The sequence below is a fragment of the Clupea harengus genome, chromosome 15 (genome assembly GCF_900700415.2).
Source record: "Clupea harengus chromosome 15, Ch_v2.0.2, whole genome shotgun sequence".
Classification (NCBI taxonomy): Eukaryota; Metazoa; Chordata; class Actinopteri; order Clupeiformes; family Clupeidae; genus Clupea; species Clupea harengus.
Window position 1 is genome coordinate 12,296,128 of NC_045166.1, and position 21,598 is coordinate 12,317,725.

General features: G+C 41.7%; 1 protein-coding gene across 2 annotated transcripts; it reads left to right on the top strand.

The window, feature by feature from the left end:
* Nucleotides 1-2,713: 2,713 nt before the first annotated feature.
* Nucleotides 2,714-19,286, top strand: ccm2 (CCM2 scaffold protein). Of its 2 annotated transcripts, none has more exons than XM_012824732.3 (10): nucleotides 2,714-3,112; nucleotides 9,718-9,894; nucleotides 10,838-10,921; nucleotides 12,542-12,725; nucleotides 13,002-13,138; nucleotides 14,948-15,083; nucleotides 15,797-15,854; nucleotides 15,944-16,088; nucleotides 16,489-16,627; nucleotides 18,098-19,286. In XM_012824732.3, exons 1-10 carry the CDS (start codon nucleotides 3,083-3,085, stop codon nucleotides 18,382-18,384), a joined length of 1,377 nt encoding a protein of 458 aa, XP_012680186.2. In that variant the 5' UTR covers nucleotides 2,714-3,082; the 3' UTR covers nucleotides 18,385-19,286. The 2 variants fall into 2 exon arrangements, with proteins under 2 accessions (XP_012680186.2, XP_012680188.2); XM_012824734.3 differs by lacking the exon at nucleotides 2,714-3,112 and adding an exon at nucleotides 7,299-7,485.
* The last annotated feature ends 2,312 nt before the right edge of the window (nucleotides 19,287-21,598 follow it).

The following is a 21,598-nucleotide window of genomic DNA, read 5'->3' on the forward strand; positions in this document are numbered from 1 at the left end:
GCTGTGTCAGTGTTCCTTATGCTTTGTCTCCATCTTATATACCAGTACTGTAATTGAGATGATTTATTCAGCCGTGCGCAGGGAATGTTTTTCTGTGTACGAAAACATGACTGTGCCAAAGTGAAGCTAATAATGATAGGCAGAACTCAATTACATGTGTCAACCAAACAAGGCAATACTACACATAGTTGGGTTCCACGCCTCTGCTCTATTTGGGGAAAACTGCATCAAAACGGTCCCAATATGATCAGACCATTGCATTTGGAAACTGGATTTGAAAGGGAATTAGAATGTTCACCATCTCACCTCGGTTTGTTTGAATACTAGTCGACTGCTGAGATGAAGTTTAGCAATTTATTTGATGATTGTTAATGTACTTCTGTCTATGCCTTCCTCTGTCTTGCAAGATGAATGATCTGTAGTGCCAACACGTTAACCTTTTACTGTCTGTCGTTTGTCTTGTGAACAAAACGTCTAGCCAAATGGAATTATGCCTGCAAAAAAAAAAGAGGGAAAAAAATGTTGGGGAATGGTACATGTAGACAAGATGTGGGGGAATGGTACATGTAGACAAGGTGCTCATTGTATTGAATACATCCACCAGTTTCCATAAGCCCTGACTCATTCAGTGACTGTTCAAACAGCCCCTACTTCCTGACCCTACTCCTAGCATGCCCAGAGAGAGTATCCTATGGTGATTTCCCCCCAAACACGTTTGCATGTTAGCTTTCTTGCGTATGCCGTCTCACTCATTTCCTTGACGCACATCACCGTAAAGCAACTCACTCAAGGTGTTTTTAAAAAAATATATATATTTTTAATTTTTGGGAGGGAGGGGGGTTGGATCTGTGCCACAAGCCTCTGCATTTTCAGAGGCAAATAATCTAATTTCAAACAAAAAAGAAAAAAAGGTGCATTTTATTTTATTTTATTCTTTTTAATTATTATTATTTCTCATCTTTTTTTGTTAACCTGGTGCTTATACAAACACATTCAAAAGGTGCTACAACACAATGTGGATTGCAGAACCTATGTTGTGTCTCTCGAGCACACACATCATCTCTCGGACCTGCCTCGTGGAGCTAACAGGCACTTTACCCCTGGAAGAACAAGCACCTCAGTACCGTTTACAGCAAAACTCAAATATGGTGCCACTTATGATTTGGGTATGTTTTCGGTATCTTTGTTTGTTCGTTTCTCTCTTTCTTTGTATCTGCATACATTTTTCTCTCATAAGAGAAAATAATAAGTTTATTTGTTCCATGAAATCTAAAAAAAGTGTACAAGGTGATTGCTGTGTTGTATATTACTGTCATCTCTTTGTCCAAACCTTGTGTGTATAACTTTTGTTATTGTTACTGTAAAATTGGCTGTAATTTTTGTTCTGAAAAAAAGAGGAAAAGATATAATGGATATTATATTTAAAATCAAATGACTATGGTTGTCAGAATAATTGCTGCTGATTTTTTTAATCAATTCAGCTGGTTTGATAACTAGATTGTTGAATTGTTATTTATTCTGCTCCTCTTACACGGGGTATTTCATGAAGTTGGGACAGAGTATTTTAGTTCCACAATCTGAACCATTATAAACTGGAACATTTAATATTACGTTGGGAAGAATTCATAAATTAGGTTTAAAATAATGATTTATTTGTGGTGTCAAATATAAACAAAAGTCATTGAAATACTATTATTTAGAAACCTGATGTCCAGTATTGTATAAATCCTTATTTTTTGATCAACATTGAAAATGTTAATAACATGGTGCTAATGTTTGTTTGTTTGTTTGTTTTTCTTTCTTTTTTATACTTTAGTGGTTTTTAGATGACAAGAGTATTATTATGCTGAAAAAATATATATAATGTCAAGCCTTATTGTAGATCAATATTTCAGACTGTTCATCCCTTAAGAAAAATAAATAAATAAATATAGTATTTCAAAGTAAATTGAAATGTACCAGAAAGTGTATACTGCGGCTTTAACGCACAGATCTCTCCCACAACAGAACAGAGGTGGTTATACAGATGTATGTGTACAGATGTGTATGTGAATGTATAATGATACAATAGAGATAGAGATTTCCCAGAGTAAAAAAATGTTGTTAAATAAAGAGCAATTATTATTATTATTATCATTATTATTATTAACTTTTAAATAACTTTGGACCATCTAAACTTGGCTGCAAGCCTAATAGTATTATCATTAATGAGTAGATATAGACCTCAGGCCTCAAAGGTTTTCTGTGAGTGGGCATAAGCCTGACAGCCAGGGTCATCAAATGTAAGCTGACAATGATAGGCCACATGGAGAGCACATGATAAGTGAGCCAACACAGCAACAGGTGTAGGTTTATTGAGTCTGGAAGTCGTCCGGAAGTTTGTAGTTTTTAATTTTAGCACTTGGATACTTCCTGATGACGGCCACTCCCATAGACATATATGTATATATGTAGATCAATATGTCTATGGTCACTCCCAGTGTGTAATCCCAGTGAGTCCGCTAAGAAGAAGTTGTAAATGGAATGGTTTCTGTTTTCCCACAGAAATATAGCTGTGAGTGTAGCCAATTTCACTATTTAATAAGGCTTTTTACTCATTTCTACTGAATAATCATAATTGATGTTACACTGGGTTAGGCTTTACAATTATATATTTTAATAGTATTTAGGCAAATAAATTCTGAAGTTACAGCCCTTACACTGGTTTTTTTCTGCTGTGCAATGCATGCTGGGCAGTAGTTCTACGCCCAAAATGGCGGCAGGATTGAAAAGTTTTATGTTGTTTTTGTTCCAGTTTGTAATCCAGATTTATGAAGACTGGAGTTATTTCTAAACAAAAACTGGTCTCGAATGCACGTTTTTGTTGAAGTAGCTTCTGCAGTGGAACAGACGAGTTTTTTTTCGGACGAGGCTAGATTGCAAAATCAAACCATTTTCAACCCGGGGGGATGCCCAAGCTCTAGTTTACATTGGGAAAGTGCCACCATTTATGCCGTTGAAGCAGACAACCAGATGTCATTAAGCTCGGAGACCCCGTCCGATTTCCTAGCTCATTGAAAATGAAGAGCATTCGCATATAAACATGGAGGATGATGTGAAGAAAGTAAAAAAGGTAAGTGTAACCTCAGTCAATCAGTCGCATTGCTCCGAAGCTTGCTTCCCATGACCAGGCACTGAACAGCTGCTTTTGCTAAGCTAGCTAGGATAGCAGGCGTGCATTACCCTCCACGAAAGCAAAAGTTGAAATGCAACTTCCGGTAACGATTGTATGGTTGAAGAGAATCATAACTTCATACACATTGTGGTGAACTAAATATGTGACTATCAACTTCACTCTTCATTACACTCCTCCAATAGCCAACCAGTGGAGTGTGGATCATAGTTAGCGCGGCTAATAAATTAGCAAATCAGGATAACTGTCACAGGTCGTGAATAACAGGGTACCTTTAATCACGCACATTTTTTGTCACGTAAGTTATCTTACGCCCCGATTGACATTGCTATTTAATATTATTGTTTTTTAATTTGTGTTGCTTTATATCGTATCCCGTAACAATATCAATGTTTCGTAATATATGTTTAACATATCTTTTAAGTTTCCAATAGTATTAAGACTTGTCACATCTGCAGAGGCACCTCAAGTCAAAAGCAAAGTGCCCTCGTTCAATTAAATAGTCAGTTTGTAGATACACATGATGTGGTGTTCCTTAGGGAGGGAGGTGCTCTCACTCGAATAATTGCACCTCGTTGTGTATGAATTCATACTTCCTGAACTGACTTTCTTATCGTTGAAAAATATGGACGTCAGCCTTGCCCAGTGTCTTTGATATTTTCTAAACTTGTCAAAACGTTTCCCATAAGAACATGAGCCGTCATTTTTCTAGTTGGTCTTTGAAGGCAAGCAGATACATTCCTCTGGTTATCTCAAATCACAGTAGCCCCACATTTGGTGCCCAGATTCTTCCCTATCAGAAGCACACAGAGATGGGAGAATAGAAGGCAGGGCTTTCCCTGTACCGGACAGGATATGACGGCCCCCTGTCTGCCTACAAAGCCCAGGGTAGGGAGTGTGTACTGGAAATCTCCCTCAGTCTGGGAAACAACTTGTTACGAGCGGACTGGCTCAACCTCTACAACAGCCGTGGCCTTTGGACAGCTGGAACCTACTCAATGACAGGCATTCAACCCAAGACTGTGATAGTTTGCTAATTTTACACACTTTTCTGTTACAGAAAGGCCCAACATACATTCCTTATTTCAAGGAAAACAGCCATCCAGATCAGTTATTATGAAAATATGTAAAAAGTTTTTTTTTTTTTTGTGACTCTAAATATAAACTTGCCACAGCTGTTGGCCTGTGTTAACTCACCGGATGGTTCTTTGGTGATGTTGGTGGAGTTCAAAGAAAAGTTATGCCCCCCTCTATTCTGGCCTCCTTTTGAAGGTGTGGTTCCTCCTGTAAGCGGGCATTTTGTCTAGTTCAACTTTGGCCTTGTTCACCAGTGTTTGAAGACCGCTGAGATAATAAACAACATGAACTACAGGGGTACGTTCGTCGTAGGATTGAAGCTAAGTTAATCAATTGGCCTTTTAGCCCGTTAAGATTAGCGAGCTGATTGAGAACAGCAAATATCGGTTCGTTAACGGCTGATCCGCATCCTAATCATGTGGTTAATTTCAACCAGGCTAAAGTTATCATGGCATTTGCGCGTGCACGTCCTACTTCAAAAGGCAGGAAAGGTCGATCACCAAAACCATGATTTTCTAACGGTATAATGGTTCTAAACTCAAAGAAAAGGGCTCTTTTTTTCTCCGCTGGCGAGTAGGAGATGAACATGAACGCTTATGAAGAATACAAGACCATAATCATGGCAAAATTCAACACCACCACCGCTGTGAGAGCAAGGTCTGTTGGAATGTTTATAGGGTGATATCTATGTATGAATACCTGACGGCAAGTGTCCACTGGTGCAGAGGTTTCCACTACCGGTTTGAATCTGCATGGTTGCTAGTTCAAATCCCCTCACCTCCTTCCTCGATGTAGTTTTACATTTCCTTGGAAGTCGCTTTGAATAAAAGCGTCTGTTAAATGACTAAATTTATTAATAACAAATGCAATAAATTGAAGCAGTGAAAATAAATTGTCTGTATTTCTCTCTATTCTTATCATGAGTCCACCTTAATCATTTTCTATAATAATGATATGCTATGGTGTAGCCTACTAATAACACTCATATAATTATGAGTGCTTTGTTCTCCGCATCACCGACACTACAAAAATGTACAACTCGCAAAAAAGCGCAAGACAGTCAATGTTCGACTGTGGTGTTTGCAATAAATTACTCGAGAAGGTTTTTGTAAATTAATGATTCCTTGTCGGCTGAATCGGTAGCGCTCATACAAGAATAATGGATCTTGGCGATCGCAAAGAACTCTCTCCCTCCGCTAATCTAACTCTAATATCAGTCCTTGGTCAATGGGATCCCTCCTTTTTCCGGGGGGGTGGCAAGCTTATCCAGCTACACTTAAGTTAGCCTGCCCTGGAGCAGGTTAGTGCTAATCGATATGTAACTATGGTGATTTATCAAAAGTTGCTTCCACGAACCAAAAAGAGGGGCGTTTTTTATCTTAGCCTGAAAATTAGCTTGCTAAACCGCTTAGCGAGCTACGACGAATACCCCCCAGGAGGGCAAACTCAAACAGTTATGTTTGGGTGAGCAGGGATATGTCCAACAGTTCAGTGAAAAATGCTCAAAATGTCCACTAGGAGGAACCATTGCTGTGCAGAGTGATGTACCACAGTTTAATGAACAGTAGCAAACGTTTTCTTCAATGAGGTTTCCTTAACCAGAGATGTTAGTGATATAGCAGTGTTTGTTGGAATTCATCATGGCCAAAGTTCCTTACTTTGTACTGTGTTGGTGTCTGCTATTTGGATTGAATGGATGGTTCATATTAAGAGGTTTGGTTTTGGTTGTGATGGTTGTCAACTATACTGAGAGTCTCAATTTTCATTGTAAAGGTGATCATAACCCCTTGGTCTATGTGAAACTTTTTAATTGATCCTTGAATATGGTCTTAAACACTTCAGTGAAAAGTACAGTTATGTTTTATGATGAGGAACCAGGTGAGAAACTATCACAGGCTATCTCTGCCAACACATTCCTTAGCTTAAAAAATCTCTCTGCCTCACATGCTGGAATAAAAAAAAAAAAAGCTATATAGAGAGCGAAAGAGAGAGAGAGGGAGGGAGGGAGGGAGACAGACAGACAGGCAGGCAGGCAGACAGGCAGGCAGACAGACATCTGTAGGCTAGTGTTCTTGTGTTACCCCTAGTTGTGACATGTTGATGTGGCCATGGCGACTAAGAGTGCAGTGGAGGCTGCTAAATAATTAAGGCGAATATAGTGAGACCCAACCAGCCACTTGTGTGTGGGATTGTGTGTCACGCATCAGGTCATCAAAACTGTGAGAGCCAGTGTATCCTGCCTGCAAAGGCTCCTGGCTGCTAAAAGCTAAGTGAAAGGTCTTGTGACTTTTTTTTTTTTTCTTTTTCTACTTGCTTCTGTTTGGCTTTGTTTTGAATCCCACACCATAAGGAAAAATGGTCACCTTGATTCCCCCAACACTCAACACCCTTCTCTGAAATAAACTCCAGTGGGTGTTTAGGCCTTTGGAAAGATCTAGAGGTCTTTCCTCTTAATTTTTTAAGCCCGCCGTCATCCAATATCGCTTGACTCAGTCAGCTAGAATCCTCCAGTCACTGTCTTGTTCATGATTTCAGTTAGATTTGTTCTATCTTTGAGTTCTACAGATTCTACATTCATTGGTTCTAAAAAATCTCAGATTCATATGTTCTGAGAATCTCAATCTAAAATGCATTTAGGTTAAACCTGTTTTGTTTTGGTGACCATATGAGACTGTGGTTATTACTGAATGGTCTGCGGTAGGATTGCCAATGTTTGTATTAGGCTATGACTTTTTAGTTCCTGCTTTCCTTATGTTGCTACAGCTGTTCGTCACAGTTACAAAGGTTGTCAAGTTCTATAGTGATATCGAGGGAATGCCCGCTTGAGAAAGTTGCATAGGAGAATATGTTAAACAGCCCTGTCTAACGTTTCAGTTGTTCAGAGTATTTTTGAGCATAAGTAGTCGCGAGTTTCATCACAGGAAGTGGCGGTTTGTGTCCTTCCTGTCTGACATTGTCAGAGTTCTAGCCACAGAGTGGGAGTGTGTGTCTAAGTGTGTGTTTTTTTATGGGGTGAGATGCACAGTTTGTGGGGGGTGGGGGGGGGGGGTGCTCCCTGACTAGTGGGAGGTGGCCCACATCAGAGCTAATCAGGCCTCAGGTTACCTGCTAACAAGTGCGAGAGAGAGAGAGCGAGCAGCCGGACTGACAACCATTGTGGATGTAGTTGTCTTTGTTGTTGCTGTCGTTTTTCTCAGTGTCAGACCTTTTTGGGGGAAGCGTCCATGGATTATGAGGTAGGACCAACCAGCCACCCAGCAGGTTCCCTTTTAGCTGTTTGTGTAAAATAATAAGCTTTGACGATTCTGAATGAGGACAATCTGGCATTGAAGTCATTATGACGATGCGTTTTTGTTGGGGTTTTGTGTTTATGGGCCTACAAGTGTGACACAGAAAAAAGAAATATAAAGGTTCAGAAATCCTCTTCCAGAGTTTCTAGGGTTCGTGTTTTCTCTTCTAGTTTGGAGAAAGAGGAAGGAAAATGCAGTATGCTTTTTCCTTTTTTTTATTTTATTCTGAGCCGAGGTTAGTGGTCAGCTCTAAGCCACAGATAAATAGCCCATTTTTTCCATGGCCGTTCGTATCATTACCCTCTGTTTAACATTTATGGCTGCCATTTTAAAAACCCTCCAGCTAATGCAGTCTTTGGATCGTGTGGTTCTTTCTGAGCCCAAGTCAAATGAGTTGAGTTTTTGGTAACAGGGTCAGTGTTAGCATGCAACCCATTTGTCAAATGGAGTTGGCGCTGTTGACGTTTGTGCTAAAGACGTTTGAAGCAGAGATAGGTATAAGAGAGTGTCTGCATGCAGAGGAACTTCGCTGCTTGCCTGTGGGTCTCGCAGACCGTGACCACAGCAAGAGTTATTTGACGGTGATGGTGGGCACTAGGGATGGGCATTCGATTAAATTGTCTTAATCGATCGTCGGGAGAATTAACGATCGATTTTCGATTAATCATTAATATTTTTATATTAAAATTCACTATTTATAGGCTATATAAAAATGCAGTGAAAATAGAAAAAACACAGCGTGTTTCCTCATTGAGATCTTTATTACCAGATGAACAACTCTTGTGGCAGTTAAACTTACAAGATGGACAACTCTTGTGGCAGTTAAACGGGATCCGTTCAATGGTTACACTTGAAAATATGCGCTGCTGTACTCTTAAGCAGCGGAGCCGACAGCTAGAAGCCGGTGCTCATAAACACAACTGACCTTCGTTTTTTTTTTCTCTCTAACTAATTAATCTCACATTTTGAAATTCATTCATCTAGATTCATCGTGATTAAAAGTTTGTTTTCTTCTAAAGACTAAATCTTATAAATTAACGAGTAATCACGCGTGTATTTTAGACACTGTTGTTTAATTGTATTTTTTTCGTGCTCTCTCGCCATCAGCCAAGGAATGTATGCGAGACACAATGGTGCCCCTCGACGGTAAATCGTAAGAATTGTCCCCTGAAGCAATTCGAATCACCTCAGTCAGCCCACCGTCTTCAACTATGTTGATGGGCCGACAGTCACCGGCAACCTAAACTGCTACAGCGTTGGTAACCTTTTCACGGACTGGTCTAGTTAATTTCCTAGAGAAGTCGTGGAGTGTGGGTTGGCGACCATCTAACCTGGGACTGCTTTCTGTCGGGTGCTTTGCATTAAGGTGATAACTTAAACACGAGCTGCTTCTGTGATAGCTACATTCAGCTTGACAAATGCTACATACAACTTTAGTTTTGTCGATTGTTCTGTCATTTTGCCTCTTAAACAGAAACTTTCCGCCCAACAATCCCTCAGCTCTCTCCATCTTCAACTACCGTCTCGGTCTCTTCTATCTAACTGACTGCAGACAAGGGGCGGTTTCGTGCCATGGGTCAATGCGCACCGGAAGTAAACAAAGTTGCGTTAACTGCGTTCAAATATTTGATTGCATTAATCTCCGCCACAATAATCTCATAGAATAACGCGTTAACTTTGACAGCCCTAAAATAAATAAATTACACGCACACTACGCAGGAGAACATGTTTTAATCGATGAAAAAATAATTTCATCGAGGAAATTCTTAATGATCAATTAATCGATCGTCGATGAATTATGCCCATCCCTAGTGGGCACTGCTCAGGTCGCCATGGTTACGTTTTTTTTTAACGGACAATATTGTTCATAAACACACATTATTATTTTTTTATTGTGTTCAAAAACATGATGGTGAATGATTCTGGCCATACATGACCACAAAAACATGGTGCCTCGCCCTCCATTTCATTCACCCAGAATGAGATGGCTCGTCAGAGCTAACCAGCACCCACATTCTCTTCAATCTTTTGATCTCATCACCATTTCCTGTGTAATGGTTGCTACTGTTGCCATAGTAATGGAACAGGATAACCTCACAACGACACCTGCAGCTGTTCTTTTGTTTTTGTTTGTGTTTTTTCCTCATCCCCCTCTTCTCTCGTTCGCTCCTTCCTTAGCCTGGTCTCGTGTCACCATTCAAGCGTGTCTTCCTGAAGGGGGAGAAAGGGAGGGACAAGAAGGCCCAGGAGAAGTCGTCGGAGCGACGGGCCCTGCACACCTTTTCCCTCTCTCTCCCGGACCACCGCATTGATCCCGACATCCTGCTCAACGACTACATCGAGAAAGAGGTCAAGGTAAGACCAATGAGTTTCCCAATTGTACCGATTTAAGTGGGAGCCAAATGGCTTTCATGGCCTGAAACCTTCAAAAAAAGAATCTGTGATTGTCTGCGATTGTAGTGAAAGGTTGTTGATATTTGACCTAAACAACCAATCAAATTATACCCCTCCCTTCCGTACTAGAGGACCATGAGGGACAGTTTGCTGAATTTGTCAAAAAGCGTATTGAATTAGAATTGTGGTCTGTACCTTTAACTTTATGACTAAAAAGTAGTTGTGGGCATTCCCACCCATTTTCACGGCTTAATTTGTTCTCAGGTGTGCTTAGCTTATGTAATATTTCCTCCACGTCTACCTGAATTGAACTTAAGCCTAAAACCTACACTAAAACCGAGCACACAGCTGGAATGTTACATTTTCGCGGTTATAGTCCGGAACTGCTTCTCGCAAGATGGAACGGGCCATTCTGAGGGTCCACCAATCAGAAACCAGTGTGTGGCTTAGTGTGATGTTGAAGTGAAATGTTTGTTTGAAATGTAGTAACAACAATGGCAGCAGTGCTAGAGCCAGACGAAGCGAAACAAAACAGTTGTAGCCACACTAGCAAACACTGAAAAACTGAAGGTAGAGCAAGACAAATATTTAAAATCTTTCATCGAGGTCAAATATATTGTTTCATTGCCAACAGGATTTGGGAAAAGCTTAATATATCAGCTTGCAACATTGATGGCAAATTAGATTGTATAGCAATCCCATAGTGGTCAATGCCAAATGGTTAAAGGCTGGTCCAGTGGTTTCAAAATGAACCTACGTCTACGCCCATTTGGATGCATTGACCGAAAACAATCCCCAGTGGAGCAAGGCCAGACCCTATTCACAAAGGGTATACCGGCTAATGGTCTGGTACATACATGGAATGTATTTTTAACCACACACTTCATGCCTGTTTTTGCAACAGTATCTGGGACAGCTGACATCGGTTCCTGGGTACCTGAACCCCTCCAGTCGCACAGACGTGCTGCAACTCATAGACAACGCCAGGGTAAGTTACTCTACATCTACATCTAGTCATTTGACTGACACTTTGATCCCAAGCGACTTACAGTGGGGAAAATAAGTATTTGAACCCCTGCCGATTTCGCAAGTTTGGCCACTTGCAAAGAAATGTGTGATCTATAATTGTAATGGTAGGTGTATTTTAACAGTGAGAAATAGAATATCAACAAACAAATCCAGAAAACTGCATTTTATAACATTTATGACTTTATTTGTATTTGATGCAGAAAATAAGTATTTGAACCCCCAAGCAAACAGCAAGAATTCTGGCTCCCAATGACCAGTTATGTGCCCAAGAAGCACACAGATTAGTCCTCATTAGGCCTAACAAGGTACACCTGATCTCAACTGGTGATGTGTATAAAAGAAACCTGTCCAAAGAATCATACTTCTCACCTTCAACCTCACCACCATGGGCAAGACCAAAGAGTTGACCAAGGACGTCAGAGATAAGATTGTAGACCTGCACAAGGCTGGAATGGGTTACAAAACCATCGGCAAGCAGCTTGGTGAGAAGCAGACAACTATTGGTGCGATTATTCGTAAATGGAAGCAACACCAAACAACTGTCCATCGCTCTAGGTCTGGGGCTCCATGCAAGATATCCCCTCGTGCGGTATCGGTGATCATCCGAAAGGTGCAGAATAACCCCAGAACTACACAGGGAGAGCTTGTGAATGATCTCAAGGCAGCTGGGACCACAGTCACCAAGAAAACCATTGGCAACACACTACGCCGTAATGGTTTGAAGTACTGCAGAACTCGCAAGGTCCCCCAGCTCAAGGAAGCACATGTACAGGCCCGTCTGAAGTTTGCCAATGAACACTTGAATGATTCTAAGGAGGATTGGGAGACAGGATATGGTCAGATGAGACCAAAATCAAGCTCTTTGGCATCAACTCGACTTGCCGCGTTTGGAGGGGTAAGAATGCTGAATATGACACCATCCCCACCGTCAAGCATGGAGGTGGAAACATTATGCTTTGGAGCAGTTTCTCTGCCAAGGGTACAGAACGACTCCACTGCATCAAGGGGACTATGGATGGGGCCATGTAATGTGGAATATTGGGCTTGAACCTCATTCCCTCATTCCCTCCCATTGAAAACGCAACCTTAAGGATTTGGAGAGGATATGCAAAGAGGAGTGGACCAAAATCCCTCCTGAGATGTGTGTAAACCTGGTGACCAACTGCAAGAAAAGTCTGACGTCTGTGCTTGCCAACAAGGGTTATTCCACCAAGTACTAAGTCATGTTTTGCTAGGGGTTCAAATACTTATTTTCTGCATCAAATGCAAATTAAGTCATAAATGTTATAAAATGCAGTTTTCTGGATTTTTTTGTTGATATTCTGTTTCTCACTGTTAAAATACACCTACAATTACAATTATAGATCACACATTTCTTTGCAAGTGGCCAAACTTGCGAAATCGGCAGGGGTTCAAATACTTATTTTCCCCACTGTATCTATGAGGTACTATACAAGCAAATGGGTGATTTAAGGATGAAACATTGAAAGCAACTCTCTGTCTCTCTCTCTCTGTCTGTCCTCCTCTGTTCTTTCTCTCTTTCACCTGCTCCTCTGTCTCTTTCCCCCTCTCCGTTCAGAAGTCTCACCAGTTGGCGGGGAATCTGACATCAGAGCAGGATGCGGTAGTGAGCCTGTCTGCGTACAATGTCAAGCTGACGCGACGCGACACAGAGGACATCATCCTGCGAGTGCCCATACACGACATCGCCGCAGTCTCCTACATCAGGGATGACTCGCTGCACCTAGTGCTGCTCAAGACCGGTAAGTCTCAGTGTGTCCACAAATGTCTGATTCCCATACACATGTTTTCCGAGTTAGCTGTACAAGATGTATATTTCCCAGAATTATTATGCATTCTGCGCATGTTTCATCTTTTTTAGGTACTTTAGCTGCAGAGTTTAGGCCCTGGAAATGTAAACGTGTGTGTGTGTGTGTGTGTGTGTGTGTGTGTGTGTGTGTGTGTGTGTGTGTGTGTGTGTGTGTGTGTGTGTGTGTGTGTGTGTGTGTGTGTGTGTGTGTGTGTGTGTGTGTGTGTAGCCCAGGAGGTGGGAAGCTCACCCTGTCCCAGCACATGTATGGAGCTGTCTAAGTCTGCAACCATGGGCTCGCTGTCGGAGAGCGGCGCGGTGCTGGTGGAGGCGTGCTCTCTGCTCGTGCTCGCTGTAGACAACAAGGTGAGTAGCGCTCAAAACTCTGTACCAAGACATTGACACCTTAAGTGGGCCTATGTTTGACTCTGTGTCGGTGTGTGGTGGTGGTGGTTGTTAAGATGCTTTTTGGCTTCGCACATGAGGAGTTATTCAAAGCTCTCTGATCAGCTTTCCAAGCTATGCAGAAGACTAGTTTAAAAACTGATGCGGAGCAACACAAGCAATTCTCTCAAGTTAATATAAATGTATTTCTCTGACTTTGGAAATTGATTCTGCTAGACAGTGATTTGTTACTGTGATGTATAGTTTCCCCAGCCTCTAGCTCACACTCACACTCACACTGCTTTCACTTTCTTGGAGCCACGTGAAGCACGCATGCTAGTTAAAACATGCATCTTAGCTGTACTGTAGTTGCTTTGGAAATAAAGTGCCTGCTAAATGAACACATGTAAAATGTATACCATATCAAAGAGTGTCAGAAGGTGTGGACACCGTGAAGGCATCATGACCAAGACACCATCATATCCTCTACCTTTGCACCTCCCTCAGCTTAAACCTAGCTCATACAAGACAAAGCCAATGTGTTTTGTATGGCATTTACATAAAATGTTGGCCGAAATGCTGTACAGTGACTCGCCGTCATAAAATATAGGCATGACTATGAATTTTTAGCTGTCTGCACTTCTTTATGAAAACAGACCCGTTAGAGAACTAGGAATTCCAGCTAAACTTGTTCAGAGCTCAAGTTTAGTTGTAGATATGGATGCTAGTCACAGATCTAAATGGTGTCCGGAAGTGCCCGTCTGACTAGTAGAGTAAGCCATTTATTCCTATTTTCAGACCTTGAAGGTCATTTTGTTGATGTTTTGAAATATTTGTTCAACCTTCTCCTACTGTTTTCCCTGGGCTGAAATCCATTCTTGACGTGTGGTACTCATTATTTGTGATGAGAGTCAATAGACTGATGTTGAAACTGTGGCTTTGAAGCTCTAATACAATGTCTGTGAATTTTTGTTAGTGTCTTCCCTTGAACCCTGCCTTCTGGAAATGTCTGAATTGGTTTGGAAATATAATATGCTGTCATCGTTCCCACTAGGGGTGGGAATCTCTTGGCACCTCACGATTCGATTCGATTCCGATTCAGAGGTCAACGATTCGATTCTAAACCGATTATCGATTCTAAACCGATTATCGATTCTAACCCGATTATCGATTATCAATTCTAAACCGATAAAACGATTATCGATGCATCGCGATTTTTAAAACATTTGAGTTTGCTACTCAGTCTCAAATCACTTCCTACTTTGTGTTTGATAATTAAAGAAGATCAACAGAGGAATTACCTTCTCTATTTTCTTATTAGAGAAAAAGTTTTTCCTTGTCACAATTATGACTTTATATGAACAATGCAATAATCGATGCAGCTTGCATTTCAACACAAAATGAAAGTGTAAAAAAAAAAAAAAAAAAAATATTTTTAAATTTTTAAATTTTTTTTTATTAAAAAATCGATTATGAACTTTTCTGAATCGAGACAGAATCGTTCTAGAGAGAATCGAGAGAAATCGAAGAATCGATTTTTTTCCCCACCCCTAGTTCCCACCTATATCTAGGCCTCATTTCACTGCGCCTGTCTAGACATGTATGTTAATGTATGGGATAGTTGGCATCACACTAGCCACATATACATCTGGATCCGTGAGATTACTGTGCCACTAATGGCCCCATTCCAGTGTCTTATTCCTCTGTGATGCTACACAAAACGTGTGCTACTCAAAACAGGTGTTGACCTCGCGAGTCAGATGCGTCCTAACGGCTGTGTTCCTGTTGCAGGGAGCTGCTGAAGAACTGTGCCTGCTCCTCAGCCAGGTCTTCCAGATCGTCTACACCGAGTCCACCATCGACTTCCTGGACAGGGCCATCTTTGACGGAGCCACTACCCCCACGCGGCACCACTCCCTCTACAGCGGTGAGACCCACAGAAAAGCACCATGGGGATTTACGAAGTGTCCTCTGAGACACTATCTCTCTCTCTCTATTTCTCTCTCTCTCTCTCTCTCTCTCTCTCTCTCTCTCTCTCTCTTTCTCACTCTCTCTCTCTCTCTCTCTCTCTTTCTCTCTCTTTCTTTCTTTCTTTCTTTCTTTCTTTCTCTCTCTCTCTCTCTCACCTTAAGTGAGCCTATGTTTGACTTTGTGTCGGTGTGTGGTGGGTGGTGGTTGTTAAGATGCTTTTTGGCTTTGCATATGAGGAGTTATTCAAAGCTCTCTGATCAGCTTTCCAAGCTATGCAGAATACTACGTTTAAAAACTGATGCGGAACAACACAAGCAACTCTCTCAAGTTAATATAAATGTATTTCTCTGACTCCTGAAATGGTTTCAGTGATTTGTTACTGTGATGTATAGTTTCCCCAACCTCTAGCTCACACATCCAGTCTCTCATGTATATATTAGTTTATACTTTTTCCAGCAGAGCACTGATTGGTTATAGTTTGAGGACAGCGGACACAGTTATACGGAGTGTCAGATGGCAGCTATGCTCTAAAATGCTAGCATGCTAGCTAATGCTAACTGTGTCGGTGTTAATATTGTAATTTGTGTCAGTGTCTGTGTTGAATTTAGTGTCCGAAGACAAATTTGAAGTCACACAATCATGAGTATTGTCTCCCTCTGCTTGAATCAGATGACTCCTCGAGCAAAGTGGATGTCAAGGAGGCATTCGAGGCAGAAGCCGGTACCTTGTAAGTGTGACTTGTTTTTCAAAAACTACCTGATGATTGGTTTGTTGAGGCGTCTTCCTCTAATGTACATTTCCCTTCTCCAATCGAAGCTCATTCCAGAGTTCTCTGGAGGCGGGTGGACACTCGCCGTGCCCCTCCCCATCCTCCACGCCTGCGTCGCCACAGCCCAAAACAGCCAGCGACAGCGAGCTTAGCACCACCGCTGCAGAGCTTCTGCAAGACTACATGACCACGGTGTGTGTGTGTGTGTGCGTGTGTGTGTGTGCGCGCGCGTTTACGCTTGTGTGTGTTTACAAATATAGACTAAGCACAGTCAGTGTGTGAAATGTAATTGTCAATGTTTTAGTCTCTGACTAACTTACCACCTCAGCTGCAGAGCTGTTTCATAGCCATATGACTATGGTGTTTGTGTGCATATGTTTGCATTTGTTTGTAGATCAACACGACAGCAACAACACTAAATCCAGTTGAAATTGTATGCATCTCGTAATCCTCTCCTACTGATAATCTGCTGGTGAAAGTTATCAGATAAACCCCTAAATGCTAACACATCTATCTCAGTCTCACAATTTGATTTCTCTTCATCCTCCTCTGATGGGTCACGTCCCCTCTCTTCACCCTCCTCCTCCTCCAGCTGAGGACGAAACTCTCCTCGCAGGAGATCCAGCAGTTTGCCACACTGCTGCACGAGTATCGCAACGGCTCTTCCATCCACGAGTTCTGCATCAACCTCCGACAGCTGTACGGAGACAGCAGGAAGTTTCTCTTGCTCGGTACGCACCACTTCCTGTTGACACAGGAAATACTTTGACACTTTACTTTAAACCCTGTATCCATTAAACATTATGAACACATTTATAAATAAAATTGCATTGCTGCACTCATAAAGCATTATAATGTTGTAGTAATCAGCATTAAATAAATAAACAGCATTAAACATAAGCCAAAGATGTCATCAGTGCCACTATCAAGTGGTAAAAGAGGCTTTATTACATATTCTGACAATACAATACCATCGCTTTATGAGTGCAGTCATTACTATGTATAAATAATTATATAGACAATTATGAATACTTTTTTTTAACATTTTATGAATGTGTTTATAATGTTTTATGGAGACCGTTTACTGGTTTAAGTAAAGCATTACTGATTTAAAAAATAAATAAATAATAATAATGCTCACAGATCTGTTTGTAATTCTGTCATCATATATTTGTCAGTCAAGATGTTGGACCTACTGATCTAGGATTAGCCATTATGGGCTGATAAAATCCAGAGCTTTTAACCACCAGAGCGTGGTCCAGCCTGGACTGCTTCTGGGCAAAAACCCTTTACATTCCCAGACCTTGAGGCCAGCTGTTCCACTGCTCCAGATTTTTGAGAGCTCTTAGTCTTAACCACACAAATGTAATAGATGACTGCCTTTCCTGACACAATTACTACTGGGAGAGTTTTTTTCTTTTTTTCTTCTCTCTTCCCCTGATGGCTTGGCTGTTTAAAGCTAAAACCTCGAGGCACAGACTGTGTTTGGACTTCGGAACCCTCAGCCAACTAAACCAGTTCTCTGTTCTGAACACAACCGGCAGTGGTCTGAGCAGAATTATGCAGCCAGTACAGTTGATGGCCAAGTCAGCAATGTCCCTTTTCATGTCCTTTGAAATCACTGTCCCCCAATCTGCAAGAGTCTTTCTCTGTTTCAACTGTTGTGGGACACATGACACAATCCTCTGTGGTGACAAATGCAGCACGCAGTCCTGTAAACAGTGAGAGAGCCATCCTAATGGTAGTCTGTCTCTCCAAACCTACACTCTCAGAAGTTTTCAAATGTTGAAACACATACAAGTGATGGGCTATTTGATCATCAAACAGCGCCCTCCTGTGTTGATTGCAGGAAATAAACCACACATTGACCAACCTGAATTTTACTGTGTTCATTGTGGTCTGGATGAAATGTCTTTTTTGGTTAGTGGCAGAGGTAATTACCCACTGTACTACATTGTTAAACCAACCCTCTGAACTTGCTGATTCATGGACTACCATGTGCTCCTCAGATGAGAGCTCTTGGGCTAACTCTGGTCTAACGCTAAACTGAGCTAAGAAGTAGTCGGGCAAAGCAAGGGTGGGTGCTGGTCTTGGACATTGTCATGACCTGATATGACATTCACATTGGCCCTTTCTGCTTCTTTCCTCCTTCATTTTTCTTTTTTTTTTCATACTTTTTTCTCTCTCTCTCTCTCTCTCAGGCCTGCGGCCATTCATTCCCGAGAAGGACAGCCAGCATTTTGAGAACTTCCTAGAGACCATCGGGGTGAAGGACGGCCGCGGCATCATCACCGACAGCTTCGGCCGCTACCGGCGCACAGCCAGCTCAGCCTCGGACTCCACCACCAACGGCAACGGGGCGGCGGGCGGCTCGGACGAAGCCCTCGCACCTTCCGAGGGCGACGAGTGGGACCGCATGATCTCGGACATCAGCAACGACATCGAAGCGCTCGGCTGTCACATGGACCAGGACGGGACGGGGCCCTGAGGAAAGGACCGGAAGGCGACGGGACCGCAAGGGCAGGGTGGGTGACGTGCACACAATGGGTGCTGCAGCCCTGTGAGCTTTCCAACCCAGTGATCATGTGATCCTCATCTCCTCTCCAATCACAACCATGCTGGAACTCGTACTGTGTTGTGGAGACACTGTCCTGTGACTGGTTGGTGTTTTGTCTCAAACCCAGGCCATCACACACAGTGTCTCTAGCGAATTTGCTGTCATTCAAATTGGATGACCCCCCATGTTTGTTCGAGAAACTCGTCTATGGTGAGGAAGGAAGGCCCCTAGAACTCCTCCCTCTGTTTATTGGCAGTATCTGCTAGTGTATGGGCCTGGACCGTGTTCCCTTGATCATTTTTACCCTCAGAGTCAAAACCTTTTCTGTAGCCGTATAACACAATGTTATGACTGAAGTTGTAATGTGATTTTATGGTTTATTTCACAGTGTAGCTATGTTAGCGAAGGAAAAAAAAAAGGTTTATTTTTACCCACTTTAATTTGTATCTTAACCGTGTGTATGTTACTTTGTAAACATGTTTAACGTTGCAGTTGGAGCTGTTTGTAAGTTGCGTGTGGTTGTTACATGAGCGATGCATCAGTAGCCTAATCATTTTGACTGAATACCTAGAACATTTGAGAAGAGCGACAAGGCCTAATTCTGGCTGACTGAAACAGCAGTGTTGGTTCTTTATGTTATTTTTACTAAAGTGGTGATCCACCTTTGGCAATATTCAGCTATCACGTTGTGCTTTCAAGGACTTTGATTACTTGACATTGTGCCTTTTTTTGAGTAACCCATGGATTGTATCATCCGACACGGATGTGAAGATCACTCTGTAATCTGTACAGAACATATGTGACTGTAATAAATATCACGTGCAGTAATGCAACACGTCTCATCTCTCTGTCCGCATTGTTGATGTGGAGCCAAGAAGACTTTCTGTGAACTTTAGCGAATCGCTCCTCATGGTCCTCTAGATATCCATTATGTGCGTGCACTCAAAAAAACCTCTGGTGGTCGTACAGTTCTGGCTCTGTAAAAGGGAAACAAACAAGATCGAGCCATAAACAATTACAGCCAATCAGCATGTTGCTTCAGGAGCAGGGGTGTCATTGCATTGGCTGTTGAGCTCAAATATCAACCAGCCTTTCACCAGAATTGCGGACTACACCTTTTAATGAGATTAACATCACTGATTTTATGGGAACCAATCTCACCCTTTTTCTCCACCTCTTTCTCCGTTTCATAATATATTTTTCCCACTATAAAGTAAATGATCCACCCTTCAGCACTATGCATCCAGGTGAAAAAACTGCCTAGTGATCCAGTCTCAGTGTGTTAGTGTTACCCTATGATCTCTCTTAAGAACTAAAGAGCCCTTCAAATAGCAGTAAGATGGTGCTGTAGACCAGTGATTCTCAAATCTTTTTGCCCCCAGGACCTCGCTGTGTCCAAGGAAATATTCTAAGCCCCCCAACATGACCTGTCTGCTTGTCATCATTGCAACTCCATCCGTACACACAAAGTCCAATGCCGTTAGCCAAGCTTATTCCACTTGAACTCATAAAACCGTTCAAAAACAACTTTTGCTGAAATATATATCAAGCGTAATCCTTCATTTTTCATTTGCCCATTCCCATATATCCACAGATAGAAAAAAGGCTATTGTATAATAATAACTTGTTTTGTATTATGTATTTAATTTATAATATACAATTTCCTATCATCTCAAGGTGCCCCTGACAGCTCCGTGTGGGCCCCAGCTCCCCTTACAGCTCCTTAAGGGCCCCTTGAGGGCCCCAGCCCCCCTGTGGAGGACCACTGCTGTAGACTGGAGCTGCAGTACCAGTATGCAATGACATTCTTTTCTCATAAGCCCTTCATGGTTTACTTAGATTAGCAGGCAACAATTTTAGCGCTTCTGCATTCAAATAATAAGCTTTTTTTCTCCCCACTGGTGTTCCTTTCCATTGGCTTTCTGGCCTGAAGTAATGTTTTTCTTTGAAGTCTTTCCATAACCATGTCCATATTTGGGTGAGATGGCGGGTTAAGAAACACAAACTGACATGTTCCCTCTTGCTTGATTCAGGGGAACTTGAAAAGAGCTCTGCTCTAATTACCTGTGTAACTCAGCGCAGTAGGATCAAATTCATCCTCGCCTATCAACTTTGCTTCTTTTAGAATTACTCATATGACAAACTTCAATACACACTATTTGTACACTCTTCAGACCAACAAATTACATTTTTAAAGACAGTAATCCCGAACACCATCATTATAACTTGGCATCAAGAGCTGGGAGTGTGCAGGCCTTCATCTCTGGACAACATTTTCTCTGTGCATGGATCTGATCACCTCCCTCCATGATTTGGCAATTACACAGATACAGGACTGAACATGAAATGTTTGCCACGTAGTGTGTGCCTATCCATGGGCACATGGCCATCACTGTAATCCTTACCTGCCTACGGTGCCGTGCGAGTACAATTCAGAATGTCTGCTGTCTCTTGGAAGCAGCTTGTTATTTTCTGTGCAGTCAGTTGCTTACCAGAATATGAAGGCTGAGGTTGAATGATGATTCAGTTGACATTTTCTTGTCATGAATTCCTCACTGATTGTTACTTACTTAACAGTTAAAACTCTTGTTCAACTGGATCTGATTCCGTGAGGACATGGGTTTGGGTTACCATGGCGTGCGTGCCTGCACGTGATCATTAAATTACTTTGACATAACAGTGTTTTCTTCCAAACCTGTTTGACTTTGGCTATGAAACTCTTGTGTGCACTCAAGCTTTTTTGTAGAAGGAAACGATACATAATGTAAATTAAGTTTTTATGGGACACATTGTGACTCAGATTTTCCTGTCCGCCACTGATTTCCTGTTTTACTTAATCCATGGAGAACACGTCACTTATTGTAGTATCAATGAAAACTGAAAAAAAGAAGAAAAAACATGCAGAACCTTTGCTGTACTCTTTATCTCTTTGTTTTAAGTGTGTAGTATGAAGAATATGGGCCTAATGAATTGAAAAACGAATTATGTCTGATTCCAAAGCCCATTTGACAGACTGCAAAATGAAGCATTATACATTTCCCTCTTTTTCTATAGCGACCCAGAACTTTGCCTCTTATAGACCTTGTTAAATTGCATTGCAAAACTGCATCTTTAGAGCCATTTTTGGGAAGCGAGCCAGTGGTCC